The 19,368-nt window shown below is 35.5% G+C and overlaps 1 protein-coding gene across 2 annotated transcripts in view; it reads left to right on the top strand.

Annotated features, from left to right (window-relative positions):
* Nucleotides 1-19,368, top strand: part of Slx4ip (SLX4 interacting protein) — a 203,941-nt gene that overhangs the window by 1,216 nt on the left and 183,357 nt on the right. The window contains exon 2 of one of the 2 annotated variants that reach the window (XM_071608727.1): nt 17,178-17,236. In XM_071608727.1, the coding sequence (XP_071464828.1) occupies nt 17,210-17,236 (27 nt within the window). In that variant the 5' untranslated portion in view covers nt 17,178-17,209. Of the gene's footprint in view, nt 1-17,175; nt 17,237-19,368 lie in introns of those variants that run through there. The other variant, XM_071608728.1, reaches the window with a different exon arrangement.

Raw genomic sequence — 19,368 nt, 5'->3', positions numbered from 1 at the left:
ATAGAGCTTTTTCTTCAAGTTCTTTCATCCAGTTTACCACTTGTTTGCATTAATAAAAAGGTTATTACTATGCTTTCTGCTTTCTCATATCCTGTGTACATATTTTTACCTATTAAAAGTTGAACTCAAAAGTGTGCATGTGGACAGCAATTCATTATTGACTTGGAAAACTTTGGGTCATGCTTTACCAAAGCTGTTTGTGACACCTTCCTTTTTTCTTTGTTCTCCTTTAATGAGAAATCCAAATCAGGAGTTCTCAACTTTGGCTACATGTGTCAATCACCTGGGGAGCTTTTATCAGAGGCTAAGACTCACTGGATGGAATTAAGGAGCCAGTAAGGTATTTGAGAGAATAGCAAATGACATTCACGTTTCTCCTGTTTTCTGTTAGATTTTTTTTTTTCTTCTCTCATGATTTTAATAAAAATGTTTACGGTTTTGGAGGCAGTGAAGAGTATTGAATTGAGAATGTGTGAACCACCTTCCCAATAACTGATCAACTTGTCATGTATTTGTTCTGAGTTCTAAACAGGTTGTCTAGCTTTTGTTTTTCTTCCATCTATTAATTAGGACAAGAATAATGAAGGTTGTGAATAATGAAGAATAATGAAGTCTTGTGAATATTTCACATTTTAATGAATATGTATATTCTTAATGTGAGAAGTATTATAGTATGATATTCAGTGCTTCCTATTTTCATTTATTTTGTATATTGTGAGTTGCAGTAGAGCAGGGTGGGCAAGGAATTGAACTCTAGATAGGCTCCCTGAGTTCAAATTTTACCTCCTCTACTTATCAGCTATGTGGCTTTATGTAGATTACCTTCAGTGCCTCAGTTCCCTTGTTAACTTAGGGTTGATGTGAGGGTTAGATTATACAAGAAAAATATTTAAAACTGTGCCTAGCACATAGCTACAATTATGTAAGTATTAACTCATTATTTTAAAATTATAATTAAATCTTTGGGGTTAAAGTTTGGATTATGTATCAAATTTACTTTGGAAAGTATTGCAGTTTTATGACTTTTCAGGATATATACCTGTTTGAAAAAGAGAGTGACCTAAACATAGCAGACAGGGAAGAAACTTTTCTTTTTTTAATTAAATAAACTTAAAAAGCTTTATTGAGATATAATTGTGATAGTGTATATATTTAAGGTGTGCAATTTGATGTTTTTACAAGTGAACACTAAGGAAACCATCACCACGATCAAGTTAACGAATGTAACCATCACCCTGCAAAATTTCCTCTGGATCTTTTGTAACCTGTCTGGCTGCTTTCCTCTGGGCAACCTCTGATCTATTACTGTAGATAAGTTTTCTAGGTTTTTGTCTAAAAGGAATCCTTCAGTTCATGTTTTTTGAGAGAGGAGGTCTAGCATCCTTCACTCATAATTATTTTAAGAACCATCTTTGTTGTATCAATAGCTCATCTTTTTTTTTTTTTTTTTTTTTTGGTACTAAGACTTGAATCCAGGGCGCTTAACCACTGAACCACATCCCCAGCCCTTTAGGAGACAGGGTCTCCCTCGAGTTGCTTAGGACCTCACTAAGTTACTGAGGCTGGCTTTACTCTGGATTCTCCTGCCTCAGCTTCCTAAGCTGCAAGGATTACATGTGTGCACCACCATGCCCGGCTCATTCCTTTTTAATCATTTAGTAGTATCTCATTGTGGGATATTCAGTAATTTGTTTACTTGTTGAGATCCCTTTACATTGTTTTTTTCATTATGCCCACTTTCACATTGCTTTGTTCTTCTCTGGCTTATTTGAATTAGGAAAAAAAAAAGTCTAATTATGTGGTGATCAAGCCTTTGAGATATGGTGAAACCAAAAGATGACTGTGGTAAAACATGTTTGTTTGGGACTTCACCTTTGCCATTGTGTAGTTTTTTAAATTCATCTTTTATGACTGATCCATGTTATGGCTTTTTAAAAATGCATTATGTGGTCCTGTTTTAGTTCAGGGGCTGAGTACTTCCTGCCAGGTTCTATCCCCAGAACTGATTGGGGATTGGAGAGGAAGCACAATGCATGTATTGACTTTTAGGTAGATTGTTATCTCTTGCTGTGTACATATGTAATCATTTTAAGCTGTATTAAATCTTTGAAGTCTGCTGTTTGTTTAATACTTTTTGGAGACTGAGAATGATAATCCATGCTCATTAGAAACCTACTAATTAGATAGCAAAGTGGAGATTTATAAAGCCATGCCAGGAATGTCAAAAACTCCCCTTTGTCTATAGATAGAGAGTACCACTTATATTTTGAGTTGATATAAGTACATTTCTAAAGTGATTTTGCTTCCATTATAGGAAAGTAGGGACTTGTGTTTTTTTATAGTGTTGACATTTTGTGCTTGAATAAATCAGAGCCTGTTTAAAATTGGATTTGACTTATGTTAATTTTAGGGTAATATACAATAGTTGTAATGTCACAGACATAAAAGTTCAGTTATGTCACTGTTTTGAGTTATTCTCTAGTTAGAAAAGATTGGATATTTTTACAATTTAAAAAATATTTCTGAGTTGGGTGTGGTGGCACATGCCAGTAATGCTTACTACTTGGGAGGCTGAGACAGGATGCCAGCCTTGGTAATTTAGTGAGACTGTCTCAAAATACAAATAAATAAATAAGGGCTGGGGGCATAGTTCAGTGATAGAGTGCTTGCCTAGCATTCATGAGAGGTCTTCGATTCAATATCCTGTACTGGAAAAAAAAAAGTTTATTGACATGTAATACAATACACTCTCTTGGTGTAACAGTTTTATGAATTTTGACTATTTCATTAAATTGTTTAACCATCATTGAAATCAGATAAAAGAACAATTCTATCCCTCCCCCTACCAAATTCCCTCCTGCTACCCTTTGGAGTCATGCTCCTCCATCCTTCCACCCTTAGTACTCAATGATCTGATTTTTAAGATGATTGCATTGATGATTACTAGAAGTTTTTTTCCTTTGGTGAAGACAACTGGAAAACACTCATTGTCACAATGGGTATTGGGTTACAAAGTGGATTAATTATGCTTGTGCCCTCTGCGTTCATGATTCTGTTAGGCTGCTGAGCGCCCAATGTGCATCAGGCACTGAGCCAAGTACTTACATATCTGATCTTGTATAATCCTCACAGGACACATGAGGCAGAAATTATTATCCTATTTCATAGATAAGAAAACCAGAGACTGAGAGGAATTGAATAGAATGGGGTCACATGGAAAGGCAGAACTTTAAGGGCTGTGTTTCACTAGAAACTGAGGACATGACAGCACCACACGTGGGTGCCTATGTCTGCTTCTGATAAGGTATTATCTGATAATTAGATGCTGCCTATTAGTGAACAGTCCCGTGCATGCAGGGCCTGCTGGACTGTGGCACAGCAGGAAGGGGAGGCCCAGATCATGGGTCACCTAACTGCTGTGAGGAAATAGGGAGACTCAAAGGCAGGGCTGTTCTGTGGAATTAATCTTTGTAGAGGATCTCAATATTTGACTTATATTTAATAACAAAAGAAAAAAATTCTAATTTTTCATTGCTTGCATTTTCTTCTTTTGATTGTTGGGAGGTTGTTTTGGTTTGTCTTTTTTACAAGAATACTTTGGCATTCACCATTACATGAATAATAGGAAAAGGTAGTTCATTTTTACACTGAAGTTAGCTTTTCAAACTTTCAAGTGTCCAGTAAAACTTGGTCATTTGTCTTTTTTTTTTTTTTTTTTTTTTGGTCTGTTGTTAAAAAATGTGATTCCTTCCTTAATACTGGTGTATTTGTTTTTGGTAATACAAGTTTGGTGATAAGGTTGGGAGGCAGCAGTGAAATTATTTCTTATTCTTGAATTATGGTTGTAACTTCAGAAGTTTTAGGGCCTTTGTCTTTTTCTATTTTAGCTTTTGTAGCTAATGAAAGTTTTTCAAGATATAGAAGCATAATAATTTCCTAGATAAAATTTGAAATGTAGAGATTAGAAGTCTAAGTCTAAAGTTAATTTCTGATATATAACTGAGTTGGTTGCTTTTGTTTGTGACACAGTTTGGCAGTGCTAAGAGAAAGACAAATGTGAATTTCAGAATGCCTAAGTTTTTCCCACAGAGTAATCTAGGAGGTCACTGACTTTCTTTATTAGAATTTATCTGTGCCGTGCATTGAAATGACAAGACAATCATGTGGTATTATTTAATCTACTTCCATTCTTCCCCAAATTAATTTTCATAGGATCTTAGGATCTTTCTTTCCCCTCTCCGGACACACATGCACACATATTTTTGGTGGGGTCATGCATTATCAATGTGGCCTCTTGGAGAAAGAATGCCTGGAGTCCAGAGAAAGTGGGCTCAGGATTGCAGAGTAGAGGACAATCTTAATTTGTAAGTGTTGTAATACACTTTAACTTCTCATCATGCTTATGTAAATCATATGCTTTCCTATATTTGAAAAATTGATTTTTTTGGAGGTTGTTCTGAATTTCATGAAATCTGGCAACATAATAAAAGTGCCACTGAACGTAGCTTGATGGCTCTTATAACAATGGTATTTTAACATTTATGTTTAAAGCCTAATACTGAGCTTGCTGTTCTCTCCAGAAAGCAACTTTGAGGACCTAGGAAGGTAATTTTTTTGGGGGGTGCGGGGGAACTGGGGGTTGAACTCAGGGATACTTGGTCATTGAGCCACATCCCCAGCCCTATTTTGTATTTTTTTATTCAGAGACAGGGTCTCAGTGAGTTGGTTAGTACCTCACTTTTGCTGAGGCTGGCTTTGAACTCATGATCCTTCTGCCTCAGCATCTGGAGCTGCTGGGATTACAAGCATAAGCCACTGAGCCCGGCTGTAGGAAGGTAATTTTTTAGGACACAGTTGCTTTGTGTGTGAGAGTGATGCACATTTGCTTTTTAATTATCAGCAAAATAAGGTGTAGCAAAGCCTAACAACACACATGCTAATAATTCCTATTCAAGTGACTGTTAGAATGTTAGTATTTTAAAGACAAAAAAATTAATGTGCTGAAAATCTTATCTTTATGGCCTAAATTCCAGCCATAACCTCTATCTGTTGTACATTATTGTTAATATGAAACACCCAGTGTATGAATTTATATTTGACTTACAACTCCTTCAACTTTGGCTGTATGATACATAAATTAACTGTTATTTATTGGGCTAGGGATGTAGTTCAGTGGCAGAGAACTTGCCGAGCATATGCAAGACCCTGGAATCTGTCCCTAGTACTGCAAAGTACACATTATTTACTTATAGAAAGAGGTCCAGAGTGCTTTGACCTCGTTTTAAGAAGGCCTAATGTAGAATTTGGGATTTGGAGACAGTAAATATGCATTAGATAAATAGATATGTCTAAAAGTAAATTGTCTGTAAACCACAGATTCAGTTGCATGAGTAGGCTTGATTCATTAAACTTTTGATGTGCCACACCCCAAGTATTAAAGAGGTCAGCGATGGACCCTGCCCTCACAAAAAAAACTTGTGGTGAAACAAAGAAGAGAGGCTAAGGACCAGAGTTACATGGAAGCCAGAAAGTGTGAGGGCAGACTTGATGCAGGTGTAGCCCAGAGAAGGAGTGATTCAATCTGTAGATTCATAGAGAGCTCCAAGGAGCAGGTGGCATCTGAATTGGTTTTAGAGGATGACTTGACTTAGGGGAAAGAGGACATTCTGCAGTGCAGCATGCTTGGGTGAAGGCAGGCATGTCTGGAGAAGCATGTTCAACATGTCAAGAATAAGTTATGTGAAATTGCCTGTTCCTTGAGATAGAGTGTGGGCAGAGGCACCAGTGGAAGGCCTGGGATGCTGTGGTAAATTCCACTCAAGAGTTTTGAATAGAAGGCTCTGACTCGGATACCTCTGGTGATGGTTTTGGGGATCCAGAAGTACAATGATGGAGACAGGAGGTATTTTAGGAGTCTGTGATTGTGGGGTATCTGCAGGATAACCCACTTTTTTGGGGGGTGGGTGTACCAGGGATTGAATTCAGGGGCACTCAACTACTGAGCCACATCCCCAGCCCTATTTTGTATTTTATTTGGGGACAGGGTCTCACTGAGGTGCTTAGCGCCTCACAGTTGCTGAGGCTGGCTTTGAACTCCTGGTCCTCCTGTCTCAGCCTCCCAAGCTGCTGGGATTACAGGCATGAGCCACCTTGCCTGGCAAGATAACCCATTCTGGTCTGGGCCTCCTGACATCATGGTATGTTTCCGTCCATTTGGGCTGCTATAACTAAGTAATTAGACTGGGCAATTTTCAGACATTAAAATGTATTACTCATAGTTCTAGAGACTAGAAAGTCCAAGATCAGAGTACCAGTAGATGTGTCTGGTGAGGGCTTGCTCTCTGCTTCAAAGATAGCACCTTCTTGCTAAGTCCTCACATACAAGATAGCACCTTCTTGCTGAGTCCTCACATAGCCCTAAGGGGCAAGATGGCTCATCTGAGCCTCTTTTGTAAGGTTGTCCCACACTTGAAGGTGGAGCCCTCATGATTTATCATTTCTGAAAGGCCTCGTCACTTACTATCACATTGATATTAAGTTCCAACATACGAATTTTGGAGCAGTACCTGTGCGCATTTCTCTATTGGATTGTTTTATTTTGGATACTTTTGCTAGCTATGTGTCTTGCAGGTGTCTTCCCCCCTGTTTATAGCTCCTCTCTTTTCCATTTTTTATGGTGTATTTTGATGAACAAAAGCTTTAAGTTTTCAAGAACTTTCATTTTGAAATAATTGTAGAGTCATAGGAAATTACAAAAATATACAGGAAGGTCCTGTGTACCCTTCTCTGAGTTTCCTCCAGCGGTAACATCTTGCATAACCATAATAAAAACATAAAAACCAGAAAATTAACATTGGCTTAATCCACAGAATTTATCACATGTATTCATTTTCTCTTTTCATGGGAGACAGAAGGGACCATCCTTGCCTGTCATCTATTCTGTCCTGGATGACAGGTAGGCTGTGTGCCTGTAATAAGTGAAGAGTATGAATTATCCTCAGATTCCCTGGTAAGTGGTTCTGTGTTGAGACTTCACACTTCTTAGGCTTTATGAAAGAACAGTGAGGAACATTCTCTCCTCCCCAGAGGAAGTAAGAAATCCACCATTGGCTGGTGAATATGGCACAGTGGTTGTCAGGGCATAAATAATAAAAGGGGTCAGGAGATTCCCCTGACTGCATGGTCTTGCCAGACCTGTAGAGACTCAGCTGAATGGAGCATTTTACTCCAGGCACTCCCTTTGCCCAATTTTCTACTGGATTGTTTTATTTGGGGTATTATCTTTTTTTTTTTTTTTTTTTTTTTAGAGAGAGAGAGAGAGAATTTTTTAATATTTATTTTTTAGTTTTCGGTGGACACAACACCTTTATTTTATTTTTATGTGGTGCTGAGGTTCGAACCCAGAGCCCCGCGCATGCTAGGAGAGCCATTGGTTTAATTCATAGAGTTTATTAGATTTAATCAGTTTTACATGCATTTATTTAGTTCTGTGCAATTTTATGTGTTTTATAGATGTGTGTATTCATGTATCCAACTCTGCAATGGATACATAGAACTGTTTCCTGGCTTCAGACTCCCACCTGCTATCTTTTTATAGCCACCCCCCACCCACCTAACCCTGGCAACCACCAATTTGTTCTCCATCTCCATTATTATGTTAATTCAGAAATGCTGTTTAAATGGAATTATGTAGTATGTATCCTTTTGAAATTGGTTTCTTCATTTATAGCTTCCTTGAAATTCATCCAAATTCTTGTGTGTATCAGTACTTTATGCCTTCTTTGCTAATATATCATGGTATAAATGTACCACAGTTTTTAAATCATTTACTCAGTGAAGGATATCTGTGTTGTTTCCAGTTTGACTAGTATGAATAAAGTTGCTGTGAATGTTTTCAAACAACTTTAAACATATTCATTTTTTCATTTCTCTGGGATAAATTCTCAGGAGTGCAGTGTTTAGGTTGTATGGTAAGTGCATGTGTAGATGTATAAGAAGCTGCCAGTGTCTTTTCCAGAATGACTCTACTTCTTTCACAGTCCTATCAACAATATGGGAGATCTTTTTCTCCACTCCTTACCAGCATTTGTTGTTATCACCATTTTTTTCTTTGTTGTTCTGGAGGTGTGTGGAGAATCTCATTGTGCTTTTATTTTACATTTCTCTGATAGTTACTAATGTTGAATATTTTTTCATATGCTTGTTTGCTTTCTCTGTATTCTCTTTGTTGACCATCTGTTTATATCTTTTGCCCATTTTCTAACTGGATTATTGGTTTTTAATTATTGAGTCTTGAGAATTCTTTATATAATCTAGATAAAAATCCTTTTTTGGACATATGAAATATTCCCCTAGTTTGTAGAACCTTTTAGCTTTAATATGGCCAAATCTACCATTCTTTTTCTTTATAGTTTATACTTTTTGAGTCTAGTTAAAAAACCCTTCCATATTCTAAGTTCATAAAAATTTTCTCTAGAAGGTTTTAGTTTTGCACATTTGGGTTTTTAACTCCTCTACAGTTGATTCTTATGTGTGACATAGAGGTCCAATTTTATTTTATTTTATTCTTCCAAATGGGTAGAATTACATTTCTCTGATAGTTACTGATGTTATAGTTGTTCAATGAGCTACAATTTATTGAATGAATAATCTCTTCATTTCTCACTGATTTGCAGTGCTGCTTTTATGGTATGCCATTTTCAGAAATGCATGAATATTTATGTTCCTGTTGCATGTAGTCTATCCCTTTGGTCTGTGGTTAGTACATTGTTTATTTTTGGTAGCACTTGGAAGTTTTGCTGTGTCTGTGAAGACAAATCTCCTCCTTTGTTTTTGTTTCTGTTTCTCCTCTTTGCTCTTCTTCAGGTTCTGTGTTCAAGGCTGTGATTGGAACTGAAGTGAGTAGATCACAAGAGGAGGTCTTGTACATATCTGGGTCCATTTATTTCTAGTTGTCTTTTCATTTGTGGGATGCTAGTTCAAATGATATTTTAAATTCTACATTTCTGCCTTTTTCACAGAAATTGCCTTTATAGTTAATCAGTAAGCATGTTTGCTACATTTTTTAGCTATTTTTTTTGAGATTCAGAAGTTTCTTTTATTTGTATATTTTTAATGTTTCTTTTTCTTCCTCTATTAACCTATCATCCTAGATATGGACCTCCTATAAAAACTTAAGTAGAGGATATAACATATAATAAAAATAGTGATTGTATATGAAACATTAATTAGTCTTAGTTAATATATGTAAACATTAGATTATGATTTCCAAGCTATTTTAATGCACTTGTGTCAGTTTTATTAAAATATTCATGGAATTAAAAACTGAGGACTCAGTGGGTAAAAATGATCATGTGCTTTTCTTCAACTTCAGTTTTTAAATGTGAATTTTCTGGTATTGAACCGCCTTATATTCCTCAGCTACCTCATTTGGTTCTAATTCTTTTTTAAGTAGGTTGGTATGGTCAGATTGCTACTCTTTGCTTAGAATTCTTACCTCTTTCTTGGTGTGTAGAATTGACTGTGGTTTTCCTTTCCTTCACTGCCCTTGTCTTTTGCTATAAGGGCTCCATAAAATGAGTTTGGGGGTGGGGAGGGGTTTTCCCTCCTGGTCTCTTCTCTGGAAGAATTTGTATGCTGGCAGTATTTTGTCCTTGAACTACTATTGAATTTTGGATGGCAGAATTTTAGAAATTGAAGAGACCTTAGAGGTCAACCTGTTCAATCTCATGGTTTTGTTGAGGCAGGAAGAATTAAATGGGAGGCTCAAATCCACGGGACACTTTTCATCATACTCTCTCTCAGCAGTTTTACCCTTATGGAAACTTGACTTCTGAAGTGAAGGAATTGGTCATTTTATTATCTTAAAACTCATGGCTCAAAGCCTTTGCATTGAAGGCCATGCAAACCCATGTAAGAGAGGCTTGGAAAATATCACATTAGCCCTGGTCTCTTAGTTTTATAGGTACATTTGGTTAAGAATGGAGAGAAGGCAGGGTGTAAGGGAATGACATTGATAGCTCATGGGAATCATGTAGGAGCTAGCAGGTCCATCTCTGAGTAGCTCTGGGTAGGAACCATCTGCCCAGAAGGGTACTGCCTACTTTAATAATGGAAAATAATATCAAATAAGTATTATGGTATTTTTATGAACATTGCTAAAGATTAAGTAAATTTTTGGAAATTATTCCTAAAAACAGCAAAAATGAAAAGGTTGTGACATGAGTGACTCAGTCCCATTTATCTGGAAATTTTTTTCATTGATCACACATATCTTGAGCCCCCTCTAGTGTTACGCACTGCTGAGGGCTGCTCACATCTGACAATATCCTCCTACCAACAGCAAGTGTGATTTCATTGCATTTGGGGTTTAGCAAATTGGATCAGTTCATTTCAGATTTCAGTTTACCGTTTAATCCATTTTTAGCACCTGTACCTAATGCTGTAGTTAACTAAAGGAAATATGCTTCCCTTATCTGAAATGACTTTAACAAATATGCAAGCTCAAGGTCTGTGCAACTGTCCAGATATGTTATATTCTTTTTCTTGATAGAATTCAGTTATTTATAATTTACATATGAATTTCTGTGCCATGTTACACTGCATAGTGATAAATTAACTCAAAATACATTTTAACTGTAGAGTTTTGTTTCTTGCTCTCCTTTGGTTAGCAGAGGAAAACTATTATTCCACTAGCTTTATTTGAAGTTGTGCTCTTCCCTGAGAAATAATCTCTTGGCAGGGATGAGGTAGTTTTGGGGAGAAGTTCACACCCATCTTGATACCCAGATAGCCATTGACCTTGACTATTTTGTGTGTGACGCATGGTGTTTGCCCTTTGTGGGCTGAACAAGACCCTCCCTAGTCCTTGGCTAGGCTGTCAGCTGTCAGACTTTGGCCTGGTCCCATAAGTACTTATTAGAGGAATAGGTAGTAGAGCTAGAAGTAAATAACCCAGAGAGATCTCTTTTAGCTCTAAAATTGTGATTTTGAGTTTCCAAACTTGTGGAAACAAGAGGAAAAAAAAATATGCTTTGAGTCAGAGTACCTCATGATTTAAAAAAGGAAAAAAAAATATTCAAAATATATTGTCCTCTTTTTCCAGGTAGCCTGTTTTACTTTAGATTATATTATTTTATATGAAATATTTGCTTTTTACTTCTAGATTCCTACAGATCATATTTTTGAGATTTGGCTTTGATGATACTTTTTGAAGAATGCAGAATTCAAAAAGAAATGTAGTTGGGCGCCATGGTACATGCCTGTAATCCCAGCTACTACTGAGTACAGTAGGCTGAGGCGGGGGATCACAAATTGCAGACCAGCCTTAGCAAATTTACAAGATCTTGTCTCAAAATAAAATATTAAAAAGGACTGAGGATGTAGCTCAGTGATAAAGCATCCTTGGGTTCAGTCCCTGTCCAAAAAAAAAAAAAAAGTGAATGTAGCTGCTCTAGCTTTGCTGATAAGACACACACACACACACACACACACACACACACACACACACCTTATTGTGAGTTAAAAATGTAACCCTCACTAATGTGGCAGATATGGTTTAAAATCCTTGCCTCAGCCTTCTGTGTGGTCTGCCTGTCCTTCAGAGAAGGAAGGATGTTTGGAAAAACCTGCCTATGATTAAAAATAAATAAATTAGATCACATAAGCTTCACCTTTGGTTGGATACTTGCTGACAAAGCTCTCCAAGCTCTGTCCCCCTTCTGTCTAGCTGATCCATCTGATAATGTTTCAGGTTTCCCTGTCCCCATGAAGGGATTCCCTAGATTTTTAGCAAAGTCATTTAAGCTTAATTTAATACATTTAAAGGGACTAATTTTATGTTTTTCAGACTCAAATAATGTAGTTTTAAAGATTTATCTAAAGTTTTCAAGATAACTTTTATAACTGTTTTCAAATTTTTTTGATTTTCCAGAAGCTTTTTTCCCCCCATTTATACCTGTGTCTTAAATGAGCTCGTTAAGATGAAGAGGAACATAATTAAAAATTTTCTAAATCATATGCATTTTGCTATTCAAAGAATTAAAAGTAATAACTAAAATGATTAAGGTTCATATAAAGGTATTTTTGTCCATTAAAAAATTGGGTTATTAGGTTTTTTAAAAAGGTATTTTTGTCCATTAAAAAATTGGGTTATTAGGTTTTTTTAAAAAAATCACTAAATTCATCAGATTTTTTTTTTAAAAAATCACTATTGACTAAATAATAGTAATTGTTAATGCTCATAGGAAGTCTACTGTTTATAAATAAACATATTGAGTGTTTTTATATGTCTCTCTCTCTCTCTTTTTTTTTTGGTACCTGTGGCTTCATGTATAAGCTGTATCCCCTGCCCTATCTGTCATTTTATTAGTCCTTTCAATAATTCTGAGTTAAATGTTACTAATAAATAATATGTTTCATAAATCATTCAGGATACAGAAATAAGTGCTTTTCTCACTTAAAAAAACCCACACACTCTCAAACTGTTCATTACATGATAATCACAAACCACGAGTGGCTACTGGGCACTTGAAATATGGCTGGTTCAAACAGACATGCTAGAAATATAAAATACCCTATTTGAAACACTTGGTTAAAATGATAAGAATGTAATTTTTTTATATTAATCATATGTCAAAATGCTAATATGTAATATTGGATTAAAATATTATTGATGTCAATTTCACCTGTTTATTAGGTACATCTGTTAAGAAACTTAAAATTACATTTGTGGCTTGCATTATATTTCTGTAGGACAGTGTTGCTGGAAAAGCATCTGTGAACAATTTGTTTTCTATACTGCAGATTGAACCCAGGGACACACACATGCTATGCAAGCACTGTGCTACTGAGTTACATCCTCAGCTGTATACACAACATTTCAACAGGCAAATAGTCCCAAGCACAAGGCTTATGAATGATGTCATCCATCTCACTCCTTCCTTCCTCTGTGTCAGCTCACTTTATCTTGTTCTTCAGGTTGGGGCCAAGTTTAACTTAAGAATTGGGTTTTCATTTAACTCTAAATTATTTGGCCATATTTCTGCTATCATAACTTCTGTTGTTAATATTATTGATCTTAATGAACATTAGAAGGAGCTTTTGTTTCCTTTAATTCCTGTGCCTCCACTACCTACATCCACTCATACACACACACATTCCCCTTTCTTCTAATGTCATAAGTGTAATATTTTTAGGGCAAGATTCAGTATTTGCTATTATGACTGTAAGTGCTAGTCATAATTGTGTGTTAACTATTTTTGGCAGGGATCTTGTTTATCCTGGGATCAGTAGTTGCCTAGTTATTTCTCATTTATGTAGCTTTCCATGGAACTTTCCTAAGGAACCCCAATTCATGTTCTCTGCTAATTGCCCCAAATTCATCAGCATCTATGCAGACATTTCAGGATATGCCACTCCTGGAATCTTGCAACGTCCTGTTCTAGTGGTTCTGCCTGTCCCCACAGCTCTCATGCAGGGATCTCCTTTTAGGATCCTAGGTTTTCCTCAAGTCTTCTCCTATCTTGGCCTTCATATTTCCTACATCTTCCTCTTTTTTGGTTAATTTCCTCATTTTGGTGCAGCACATCTTTGGTAGCTTCCTGAGAAGGGATGCAGGGGACATAACATTTTTAAAGACCTTGCATGTCTAAAAATGTTTTTTTTTTCTTCTCTTATGTTTAAATGCAGTTGGAGCTTGGAAACAATTTTCTTAGACTCTTGAAGATATTTCTCTATAGGCTTTTAGCTTCCAGAGTTGCTTTGGGCAATTTGGACCCAATTCTGACACCTGATCCATTGTATTCTCTGCTTTCTGTCCCCACCCACCCCTCAAATTTGTAAGATTTGTCCCTAGTGCCTAAAATTTCACTTAGATATGCCCAAATGTGGGTCTGTTTTCATCCTGAATTTTATGTGCCACTCCTCCTATACTGGTACTTTAATTTACTCTCTTATTTTTCATCTTTTTCAATTTTGTTGAAGTTTCTGAGAGATTTACTCAACTTGAACTTCCAACTCTTCAAGTAAATTTTTTTTTAATTTCAGCTTTCATACTTTTAATTTGTCATTTTTCCACAAGTTTTCTTTTTTAAAAGTAATTTTTGGCTTCATTTATGTCATTTTTAAAAATCTTCTTAACAATAGCATAAAGAAAATGTTTCTTCCTTCACAGTCTCCATTTTAGCAAGTAATATTTTCTGTTTGTTTGGCAGAAAATGACTATATTTTGCCTTACATGATAGGTGATTACTGGTTGTTTATTTGTATTAGAGAATGGGACATGAAAATGATGACTAGAATTTCTGTATATGGGTGTGGGGCTTGTGGTTGTGGACTTCACTTTAGAGCCATCTGTCTAGGCTGTTTCATTGGGGAACCCCTGATGTCAGTATTTTTAGATCCTGCCTTTAGTTCAGTCCAGTTCCTGAATGAGGAGGTTTCAGTTTCCCATCTGGAGTATCTAGGCAGGATAGAGTGGCGTGTGGGCTGGGAAAGGTCTCCCTCTGTAAATATTTCCGAATACTTTTCTTTTAGTAGGGTAGCCCTACCTTCTACTATGTCTATTGTTTTCCAGTCCAGAGAGCCTCTGACAGAACACAATAAAGGATGTACTTACCTTTTTATTGCCAAATAAAATTTGATTGTGGAGATATAACACATTTTGTTTATTCATTCATTATTGATTGACATTTGGTTTGTTTTCAATTTGTTTATTGTAATTATGCTACTATGAACATTCCTATGTAAATTGGACATAATATTTTTACTTTTGTTGGGTACATACGTGGAAATGGAAATCTTGGATCATGTGTCGACTCTAACTTTTTAAAGATATAAAATCAATATTTTTAAATTCACCGGTAATTCTATATACCATCAAGGAACAATCCTAAAATAAAATTAAGAAAACAATTCCATTTACAACAGCGTGAAAAAGATCACTTAGGAATAAAAACAGCAAAATAGGTACAATATTTACATACCAAAAGTCATAAAACATTACTGGAGCTGGGCATAGTGGCACATACCTGTAAATTCCAGCTATTCAAGAAGCTGATGCAGGAGAATCACAAGTTCAAGGCCAGCATGGGCCATTTAGCAAAAGCCTGTCTCAAAAATAAGTAAGTAAATAAATAAAAAGGGCTGGGGTTACTTAGCGGTAAGTGTCCCTAAGCTCAATCTCTAGTACTGAAAAAGGAAAAAAGAAAAACTTCAAAAAAATTACTGAGAGAAATTAAAGACAAGGAAATGAGACAACATCCCATGTTCATGGATTAGAACAACTTAATACTGTTAAGGCAGCAATACTTACCAAACTGATTTATAGATTCAGAACAATTGTATCACAATTCCAGCTGACTTTATAGAAATTAATAAACTTATCTTACATTGTATATGGAAATGCAAGGGATCTGGAGTAGCCAAAACAATACTGAAAAAGACTCACGCTTTCTCTTTTTAAAAACTTAACACAAAGCTAAAGCAATCAAAACGATGTGGCACTAGCATAAGAATAGACATTCAGAACAATGGAATAAAATCAAGACTCCAAAAATGGCATCTCATTTATTGACAACTGATTTTAAACAACTGATTTTCAGCAAGAGTGTGAATACAATTTGAAGTGGAAATTCAATAAATGGTGCTAGGAAAAGTGGATATCACGTGCAAAATAATAAACCTGGTCTCTTATATCACACTACATACAAAAATTAACTCAAAATAAAATAGAAACCTAAAACTAAACAAGAAAACTTAGGTATAAATTGTGTGACCTTGCATTAGACAATAGTTTCTTAGATATGATACCAAAGCACATATGACCAATAAAAAAATAGTAAATTGGATTTCATTGAAATTAAAAGCTTTCATACTTCAAGCCAAAAAGAATAAGAAAATATAAAACTGGCAGATAAATACATGAAAAGATGCTTCTCATCATTACCCACCAAAGAAATGCAAATGGAAACCACTATGAGATATCATCTTATACCTTCCTGAATTTATTAATTCTAATAGTTTTTTAATAGTTCATTGATGTTTTCTATATATAAGAACATGTTATTTGGAAATAAAATAGGTTTATCTCTTTCTTCCTAACTTGGGTGCCCTTTATTTCTCTTTCTTGCCTGATTTCCTTGGCCAGAACCCTAGTACAGTGTTGGATAAAAATGGCAAGAGCACAGATATTTTTGTCTTGCCTCATCTTAAGGGGAGAAAACATTTAGTCATTTATCATTAAGTATGATTTTAGCTGTGGGTTTTTCATAGATGTCTTTAATCAGGATGCAGAATACCCTTGTATTCCTATTGTGTGTGAGTGTTTGTGTTTAAATGAAAAGAGTGTTTTGGAGTCCATTGCAGTGGTACATGCCTGAAATCCCACAACTCTGGAGACTGAGACAAGAGGATTGCAAGTTCAAGGTCAGCTTGGGCAATTTAGCAAGACCCCCATCTCAAAACAAAAAATAAAAAGAGCTGGAAATGTACTCAATAGTAGAGTACCCTTGGGTTCAATCCCCAGTACTTAAAAAAATTTTTTTTAAATAGTGTTTTGGGTTTTGTTGTTTATAATTATTTTGTGTTTGAGATGATCATGTGCATTTACCCCCTTTATTCCATAAATATATAATGTGTTTAATTACACGTATCAAAACATCCTTTCATTCCTCGGTTAAATCCAATTTGTTCTTAGGGTCTAATCTTTTTTATATGTTTTTTTTTATGTTGGCTTATTAATATTTGTTGAGGATTTTTGTGTCTTATAAGGGATATTAATGTAGTTTTCTTACATCTTTATCTGGTGTGGTATTGGTACAAGACTAGTCTCTTGTACCAATTTGAATTGAGGAGTTTTCCTCATGATTCTATTTTTTAAAATAATTTTTTAATAGAATTCTATTTTTTAATAAAATTAAACCTTTTAAAGGTTCAAAATTATTTCTTTAACCACTTGGTAGTTTACTCCATGGAGGCTACCTAGGTTTGTGCTTTTCTTTGTGAGCAGTTTTTAAGTTACTAATTCAACATAGCATTTTGGTTAAGGACATTTATAAGAGAATATTCATTTTACAAACATGTATGATGTTTTATTTATTCAGTCAGTTTTTCTTATAATATGTTCAAATAAAAAGAAAGCTTATGTAATTATGAGTTTCTTTTCTCTTCTCTTAAAGGCCCTATAATTGCTGTGGAGAATCTGTAAGCCATGGCATCTAAGAAATTTGCTGTTAAAGTAAGTATTGCTTGATATAAGCCTTCTTTAAAATAATTGATCACTTTCTAAGATGAGTGTGTTAATTGAAAATTGAGTGTTATTTCTTTTCTTTACATTTGGGACTCTGAAAATTTTAAGTACATTAAAATTTGTATTTTAACAATGAGATAGGAGGAGAAAATTAATAGTTCATATAGTTACAAGGAGTTCTTTGCTTCAAGTTTTTTGTGTAAGATGCTTTTTTTGTCATAACTTCATCCTTCATATTTCATGTCCATAACATGATTTCTGATTGTGACAAAGCACATAAAATGTCAGAATAAGATAATCAGGCAACAGATGCTGTTTCTGGATCCAGGAGAGTTCTTTTGTCTCTCTGTCAGGAGAGTTCTCTTGTTTTGGTGTCCTCTTTCATTTTCCTCTTTTAAAAATATCCCTTTTCTAATCTCCTGATGACTGGGAGTGAGACCTTCTCAGGTGTGGAAGGATGGGAGGATTATGTGTGGGGAAAAAGAGGTGAAAATTTGATAAATTGTCAGTGTATGCTCTTAAGGATGCTTCCATACATGTTGGCTGTTCTTTAGATCATTTTCTGCATGCTAATGTTATCTTAAGTACCAGTGTAAAATCTCAAAATGTAAATTATAATTGTTAGTTTACAAATAAGAAACTTTTTAATATTGTAAGTTTATCTTATTTTTAACCAAGTCAGTGTTTATTCAGATTTACTAACATATTTATAAATCACATGTCCTTCAGTAGTATTTCTTTCTACAAGGATGAATTAATGAGGAACTTCCACTGTTTGTCTAAAAATGTATTCTGATCTTACTCTAAAAAGATATCGAGTTGATTTTGGAATTCTGTGTTGAGCTTTAGTTTTTCCTCAGCATTTAAAAGATATTTTTTCATCATCTTCTGATACCTGCTATTGCTACTGAGAAATGCTTTCATTTTCTACTCATGTTTAAAAATTACATGAAACTTAGTGGTTTAAAACATCAGCCATAATGCTATCTGTCATAATTGTGCAAGTTGCCTGGCCTCAGTTGGGTGGTTTCTCCTTTTGATGTTGGTTGGGACTGCAGTTATCTAGAGAATTGATTTAGTGGAACTTCAAAGATGTCATGTTCACATGCCTGGCAGGTGGTGCTGGCTGTGGTTAGAATCTTACCTGGGTCTGTTGATTCTTCTCATCCACATGGCTACTTTGTGTGGTTTTGGCTTCTCCTAGCATGGTGTTGTGAATCTTGCAGTAACAAACAAGTTGCAAGAACAAAAAAGTGTAATTCACCCTCCAAAGGCCTAGACTCAGAAGTCTCAGCTGTCACCTCTGTTGCATTCTGCTGGTCAGAATAGAGGCTAGTCCAGAGTCAAGGGCAGCTGGAATTCCTGAAGAGAGAAGCATTGTGTTCTCTGCTCATAGGGAAGTGGAGAATCACTGGGCCGCATCTATGGAGACTAGTCACCACAGAAGTCTCATGTTGGCATAATGTCATTTCTTTTTTGGTTATTTGTCTTTTCTTTCTGGTTGCTCTTAAATTTATATTTCTGTCTTTGATGTACCACATTTTCATTTTGAAATTTCTAGGCATAGACTTGTTTTTATTTATCTGTTTTCGAATGTAATATGCATTTTCAATTTGAGGACTTAAGTCTGTAATTTTGAAAAATTCTCTACCATTTTTTTCTTCATGGATTGTTTCTCATGAATATGTTCTTTTTTCAGAACTTTTATTCTAACTTTGTCGGATAATGCCACGTGACTATTCCTTAAGTGCTGTGTTAAGAGTGAAATTAAGTTCAAGTTTGAGTCTCTGTAAGCCATGTGCTCAGAAATGGACTGGGCTTCTTGCAAAGCTTGTCCCCATCCTGCCCAGGTCCTTGTTATGTCAGAAATGAGTCTTGTTTTCTAAGACATATATTGACATGGAAGAGTGTACCACTATATTAACCCTATCTTGTAGCCATATCTGCAAGTCTGGGAGTCATCTTCCAGATCATGGCAGGCAGGGGAGCTACCTCAGCCAATAGTATTAAGCTCACAGGGTAACAATAGGCACAAATTTCTGACCTATTAGATTGAAGATTCTACACATCACATTGTGATTATATCCCTGCCACTGATCACACAGGCAGGGGTGTACTTC

The sequence above is a fragment of the Marmota flaviventris genome, chromosome 2 (assembly GCF_047511675.1).
Source record: "Marmota flaviventris isolate mMarFla1 chromosome 2, mMarFla1.hap1, whole genome shotgun sequence".
Taxonomy (NCBI): domain Eukaryota; kingdom Metazoa; phylum Chordata; class Mammalia; order Rodentia; family Sciuridae; genus Marmota; species Marmota flaviventris.
This window is presented reverse-complemented; position numbering and strand designations above follow the sequence as displayed.